Source organism: Tetrao urogallus (assembly GCF_951394365.1).
Source record: "Tetrao urogallus genome assembly, chromosome: 7".
Taxonomy (NCBI): domain Eukaryota; kingdom Metazoa; phylum Chordata; class Aves; order Galliformes; family Phasianidae; genus Tetrao; species Tetrao urogallus.
Genome location: NC_136820.1, coordinates 9,666,885 through 9,674,315, shown reverse-complemented (window position 1 = coordinate 9,674,315; position 7,431 = coordinate 9,666,885). Strand labels below are relative to the sequence as shown.

General features: G+C 39.9%; 1 protein-coding gene across 1 annotated transcript; it reads left to right on the top strand.

Annotated features, from left to right (window-relative positions):
* Positions 1-689: 689 nt before the first annotated feature.
* Positions 690-7,329, top strand: LZTFL1 (leucine zipper transcription factor like 1; the record flags this gene model as incomplete). Its single annotated transcript, XM_079538568.1, has 8 exons — positions 690-808; positions 1,566-1,760; positions 2,218-2,278; positions 3,099-3,167; positions 3,866-3,931; positions 4,070-4,147; positions 6,581-6,754; positions 7,222-7,329. Exons 1-8 carry the CDS (start codon positions 732-734, stop codon positions 7,327-7,329), a joined length of 828 nt encoding a protein of 275 aa, XP_079394694.1. The 5' UTR covers positions 690-731.
* Between the last annotated feature and the right edge of the window lie 102 nt (positions 7,330-7,431).

Sequence of the window (7,431 nt, the reverse complement as noted above, 5' to 3'; positions counted from 1 at the left end):
AGCAAGCCAGGAGAGAGGTGGAGGACAAGAAAGATTTGCAGTGGTGCTCAGCAAAGCGTATCGGCTGTGGCAAGGAGAGAATCGGATCAACTTTCGGGTGACAGGTCAGCCTGCTGGTAAGAGGTCAACCTTCCTAACCACAGCCCGATGGCCTTGTTTTCCTTAGCCATGCGCTGTAACTGAGATTAAACTGAGATTAAAAGCATCCCCTAGGAAGACTGAAAAAAACAAAACCAAAAAAATTAAGATGCTCATCGGCAACGCCACCTGGGCTGCGCGGCGATCGGCGCGCATGCGCACAGGGTGACGCGCAGGGGATAGGGCCGGCGGGGCGGCCGGCGCTCGTGACGTATGCGGGCCGCAGCCAATAGGAGAGCGGCGAGGGCGCTCACGAGGCTGCGTTCTCCATGGCAACGGCCGGCCTGTAGTCATAACCGCCCCAACCGCCGCCTGGGCTGCCGCGTCGCCATGGTGAGTGCCGGGCTGTGGCGCTGCCGCGGGGCGCGGAACTCTGGCTGGCCGGCTGACCGCGGAGCTTGCTTTATTTCCCCGCGTTGCCTTTGCTCTCGAGCTCCGTGCTCCGTTTCCAGCCCTGCAGGACACGTTGTCCAGCTGCAGACCTGTACATTCCTTTCTGCTTCTTTCAGTGAGTGCTCTCTATATGCTCCCATCCTTGTCCGCAGGCGGAGCTGGGCCTTAACGAGCACCACCAGAACGAAGCCATCAACTATATGCGCTTTGCTCGTTTCAAGCGTGGCCTGTGTCTCAAAACAGTGGATTCGTGCTTCCAGGACCTTAAGGACAGCAGGTACCTCTGGGGGTCTGTGTTGTGTGGTACGATGGAGCATAAACACAACCAGCTCTAATGGAAACAACCACAGGTTGAGATGCTTTAGGGGATGGCTTTCCTTACCTTACATTTGTATGTTCTTATTGATGAAGGAATGCTTTAATGGTTTAATTGCTTTAATGGTTTTAAGTTGAGGGAGGGAAGATTTAGGTTGGATGTCAGGGGGAAGTTCTTGACTATGAGAGTGGTGAGGTGCTGGAACAGCTGCCCAGAGAGGTTTGGATGCCCTCTCTCTGGAGGTGTTCAAGGCCAGGTTGGATGGGGCCCTGGGCAGCCTGGTCTGGTATTAAATGGGGAGGTCGGTGGCCCTGTCTGCAGCAGGAGGGTTGGATCTTTATGAGGTCCCTTCCAACCCTGGCCATACTGTGGATCTATGAAAAATCACTCAGTGATTTTTCCAAATGTTAAAAATCAAATCTTTTTAAAACTTAGTTATGCGAATTCTTAGAAGTTAACACAGGTAGTGTGACATTTCCTTATACCTTTCTTCTGCTGCGTGCATTTCTGTAAGGAAATAATAGTCATGATTTTAGTGTTACTGACAGAAAATGTAAAGACAACAACTAGCTACTAATCTCATTAATAACTGCTGACAGTGGACATCTTCAGAAGGCTGCTGCGTTACATACAAGTAATATCTAATGTGGTGAGGTCTCATAACAGTGCAAAATCTTTATCTTTGTCAGAGGTGACTCACCTTGACTTCTCCATTCAGGCTTGTTGAGGAGACCTTCACAGTTGATGAGGTGGCAGACATGCTGGATGGGCTGCAGACCATTGTACACAGTGAAGTGGAGTCCGAGCTCATAAATACAACGTACACCAATGTTTTACTTCTGCGCCAGCTCTTTTCACAGGCTGAGAAATGGTACCTTAAGTTACAGACAGACATCTCTGAATTGGAGAATCGGTAATGTATATTTGGCCACATAGAATGTCTTCCAATAACAAAAAGACCTTCCAAATACTGATTATCTGCATGCTTTTCCTAACCATAGAAACCTATGCTTTTTCTCTTATATCAATGACAAATTAGTGTCAAGATTTCTATCAATAAGCTGGGGGGGATACATGAAACTTTCAAATTTGTCAGGTAGATGCTTTTATTGGTTATGTTTGTACTTGTTAATCAGTTGACAGCAGGTGGTAGGATTTAACTAAAAAGTACTTGTTGTGTATATCTTACAGTTCTGGTGCATTTTTCCATACCATTGGATGATGTTATCTATTGCACTTACTGTACCTGCATGGGATTTCTGTACTTCTCACAAGGATCTTATGTGCAACAAAAAGCATTAGCCTGGTAAAATGTTTCTTAGCTTGGTTCATTTATTAAATAAATGCCTCCCTTTGCTTCTGTTTTCAAGAGAACTGTTGGAACAGGTTGCTGAGTTTGAAAAGTCGGAATTTACATCTTCAAACAAGAAGGTAGTTCTATTTTAAAATATAATAATATGGAGTCATGACAGCTGTTTGAAACAGTTATTTAGTATTTCTTCCTCACACTGAAAATAGCAAAAAAGATATTCAGAGTAATCTTAGAAGTCTTCAAATAGCATTTTACAGTTCAGCACCAAGGCTCACACTGAGTTGTCTCAGCTGCTTCCAGACTGCAGATGTTTTGCACTCTGGCGTGCCTCATAATCCTGATCCCAGAGTCAGTCAGACCAGGGATGTGTTGGAGCCTCTGCTCCTGGGTTCCCTTCCCCTGCAGGCTGGGGTGAAACTGGGACAGGTAAGTGTGCTGGGCTTTGTCCCAGCCTGGGGGACCTTCACCCTAACCCTGCAGTACAGGTGTGACTCTAGCTTATTTTGTATGATTAGCAGTGTAGTATATTTGTTTTGTAGCTTAAGTGTATATTTAGTTAATATATATTTGAATACTTAAAATGGTAATTAAGATTATTTTGACATCTGAAATTATTATTATTATTTTTTTACTTACAATCAATAAAAAATTTTTTCTCTCTTCTGAACTCTTCTGTCCTTTAGTGGTTATGGATCAGTAGCCTTTTGTAAATTCAGGTTTGCACACCCTTTCCGACTATGTACAGTATTGTTGTTGAGCTTTAGCTGAATATGTAATTTAAGAGCCAAGGTACCACTAAAAATGAAACTGAAATAAAAGACGGTTCATTTAGTTTGAAAAAGAAAATTGAATGGACTGTTAATAGTTATTTTACAGACTAAATGAATAGTTCTCTTCCTTCTGTATAATTTAATGCTTTAACCTCTATTATTTCTTTAGCCCAATGCAGAGCTCATTAAACCAAAACTGGCTCCCATAAATGAAGGAGGGTCAGAGCTGCTAAACAAGGTAAGAATTTGTCTCTTGATTCAGAGACTGGCTGCCCAGGGCCCCATCCAACCTGGCCTTGAACACCTCCAGGGATGGACAGGGCATCCACAACCTCTCTGGGCAGCTGTTCCAGCACCTCACCATCTCATTGTCAAGAACTTCCCCCTGACATCCAACCTAAATCTCCCCTCCCTCAACTTAAAACCATTTCCCCTTGTCCTGCTGTTATCTACCCTTGTTGGTAGAGTTGGCTCCCCTCCTGTTTGTAGGCTCCCTTTAGGTATTGAAAGGCTGCAAGGGGCTGCAAAATATTTACCTGCCTATTGATTGAAAATACAAGTGATAAGCAGCAATGAGAACTGCGTGTCCAAATGTGCAGTTTGGTTTACTGGGAATCTTGATACTCACAGGAGAGTGACTGCATCATTCCCAATTCAGTAAAATAAGGACTAATTTTAAGTGAGAGGACTTACAGGTTCTTACAGGTTACAGCAGAACTGGAGATTCACATTTCTTGCTGATAAAGACAGGAAACAATGATTTGCAGGATAGGCTTTAGGAAGAAATCTGTAGTCCTTATCAGCAAGGCTATTTTTATAAGCATTTACAAGTGTGATTGCTTTCATAAGCCATGAAACACATTTTCTTACTGGAAGTATTTGGAAAATTCAAAATAGCACGAGTCTGTAAACTCTTTCTTTTTTATTTACCCAAAGACAGTTGCTTGTCTCCAAGAAGAAAACGAAAAATTGAAGACCAGACTTAAGACAATAGAAACACAGGTAAATTTCCTGTAAGCTTGGATGCTTTACTGCTGGTTACATATTATTAAAAAATCTAAATAAGAATTCCATGGCTATTATTTTCATATTTTCAATTAAAATACATATATGAGGCGTTACATTTTCCGTGTGTTACAGGCTACAGCTGCACTAGATGAAAAATCCAAACTAGAGAAGTCCCTGAAGGATCTGCAGATGATCCAGGGAGATCAAAAGGTAAATATAACTAGGATTTGTACCCCAATCACTGCTGTTTTACACTATTGCCCACGTTGGTCTGCGTGGTATGTTTCTTTGCTAGCAGGTACAAAACTTCAGGTTAGTATTGTCGTGTTCCTGCAAGCATTGTCACACTCGTGCTGCTCTGTCAGTCAACAGATAATGCAGTCTGCTGGTTTATTTTATGACATAGGTTTTGTGTCCAATAGACCACGCTACATTCTTACCAAAGTATTATTCCAAGTACTGTCACAAAGTAGTATTCCAGAGTTGATACTCTCAAGAGCAATGCCTGTATTAACAGATACAAATACATTTTTGTGTTCCTTCCCACTTAATCTTTTTTATGGCAACAGCAAAACACTAATTCTTTCAAACATATCAATCAATCAACAATATCAATATCAACATGGACTTGCTTCATCTCAGTTCAGACTTTATAAACCCAAATGCTTACAGATGTGTCCTGATCCCATATTCCTGAAGTTTTACTACAGACGTCAGTGAGCATGGGTCAGATGACAGAGGTTGATCATCTTTCTACTTGAAGCTGTTAGCCTTTTCTATAAATGTTGATTCAGGCATAGTGATTATTTGCTGCAGAAAAACGCCTAAAAAATTAACACTCATGTAAGTTGGCACATAAATCCTTTCATGTCACATTGGTATTTTTGTCTGTACCCTTATTTTGATGATTAGAATTTTCTGAAGTGTGTCAATTTATAGTTGTTTCTTAAATCTAAAGCATTTCAGTGCAAACTTTTAACAAAATTAGAACACTTTAATCCCAGCCTTTTGAGAGCCTTTTTGAATTCCACTGTATTGACAGACTTGAAATTCAGTGTCATGAAACATTTCCACTTTGATTTTTCTCATTTTAATCTTCATTTCTTTTTATTTTGCTTACTCACTGCTTTATGGTATGTACTTATTTTTCTTAGTACTTTTCAGTTATATCTAATAACTTTCAAAATCTGTATTCAGTAATACTGTTTAATAGGGAACTTGATATATCCATCAGGACAAATGTTTTATCTGTTTTCTTACGCCTTACATTATTAAAGGTTTACTATTAAAGGATTTTATTAAATCCTGGACATTGGTGCTTGTCGTTTTAAAAGATTGGAAGCAAATCTCTTCCTACTTTTCTGGTTAAATCTGAATTTGCCTGAATGTCAGGGCAGCCAAGTACCTGCAGCATTCGTGTTCAAACTTACTCTCTCCTCATCTGTCACTTTCTTCTCTAGCTTTCACTCTGTATTGCTGCGTGTGTGTATGTACTTGAAACTAGCTAGGAAATACAGTCCTAATGTATAGAGCTTAATTTAATTAATGAGTGTATTAGTTATTTGGAGAAAATGCTACATTTTGTCTGGTTTCTTCTCATATCTTTACGAGATGGGTGACAGTACAATCATATGAACCCAGATGCACGTTAAGGAGCAGTTCTCAGCTTCTGTAGACAAACAAATGACTGCCGAGTCACAGCTTGTTTTAGTTCAGCAGACTTTTCTTCTGGTTTTTAATAGTTTAATAAGGTTCCACAGGCCAAGTGTGTTCCACACGAGGGGAGCAATGATTCTGGTGGATCAGGTTAGCACAAGGACATAGAATTTTTTGCATCATTGTCTGATTTCAGTGGTACAGTTCAGAACAGATGGGGATCATTCCTGAAACAAAGTGTGGTGCTTTTCAGCATCACAGTTTTGAACTCAGTCCCAAAATTCAAAATTCACTTTTTTCTGTGCAGGTACCATAATCAGTTGGTGTCTTACACTGACTACAAAGGAGCAGAGCTTCCTTAGTTCTAGATTTCTGTTCTTTTTAAGGTTCTGGTAGTTGAGCCTCATCCTGAGTCACTGTATTTTTGAGAGTATGAAGTTTACCTTTTGTACCTGAGAGTGATTTTTCAAATGGAATCCACAGAACAGTTACACAAGTATGTTTTGTTACCTGGGACTGATTGCCAGAAGAGTTTGGGTTGTTTCATGTCAAAAGGATGTGAAGATTCCTCTTGAACAGTGCAGTATCAGTACCTGACTGCTAACATGGTCCTTAACACTTTCATCCTTCCCTTCATGTGGTATGTTTCATCATGTGGTTTCACCTCATGTCTAAAGAAGGGAAACACAAGATCTTGAAACCTCAGCTGGGCAGAGGAGCCATTTCAGCTGTCTGAAAAATGCATTTATTTACAAATTGTTGTTGTTTTTTTGAGTTAAAAATTACCCAGTGCTTTAACCAACTTTGTTAGTTAACTTCCTTTGTTAAATGACTTTCTCACTGTAGCACTTTTAGTTTGTGCTTTAGAGGAACAGGGCAAATGTAAGTCATAAAAATTAAGGCGTACCCATTTCTGTGGAGTTTTGCATCTGACACTTCAAATATTCTTTTTCATCTAATGTACTTTAAATATTTCTTCTTTTGAAGACTGATGTAAACAAGGATATCGTTGAACTGGAGAATAAAGTGGCAGCTTTGAAATGTCAGTTTGAGAAGACTTTGAGTGATTCTACTGCAAACCAAAAGTTCCTGGAAGAGAATTTGGTGACAACAAAACATGACTTGCTTAAGGTTCAGGATCAGCTATCCACAGCTGAGAAGGTTGGCATTTGATTGTAATGTAAAGCTCCTTACTCACTTCTTACCTGATTAATAAGTGAACAAGAACACAGAATTTATTGGGTCATGTTTGTTACTTAATTTTCGTTGTTTACTACACATTTTTGTTACTTCATTGGAAACATGTTATGTGTAGAACAGCAAAACCAGAGTGAACATCATGATTTTAATGAAATAACATTTAAAAATTGTGCATGTGTTTGCATAGAAACTTTTAACTTAGAACAGTGTTCCCAGTCTTCAGAAGATTTGTGTGATTTCCATAGAAAATGAGACTTGTGTTTGTCCTTCCCACTGATGTCCTTTAAATCTACCAGCTGGTTTCATCTACATTTGAATAAGGAATAGAACTGCTGTTTTGAAACTTGAGGAGGAAAAGCTCATATTTTAGAAAATGTATTAACCTGGTTTTAACAATGTGTAAGTAATATGTTGGCACTATTATGTAGGAATTAGAGAAGAAGTTTCAGCAAACAGCTGCCTACCGCAACATGAAGGAAATTCTTACTAAGAAGAACGAGCTGATAAAGGATCTACGAAGAAGGCTTTCCAAGTAAGTGCTGTTCAGTCTGTCTGAACAAGATCCACATTCTGCTCCTTTATGTGCTTTTATAAATACAAAACTCTCTAAAACCAGACTACAAAATTTCCCTTGGATT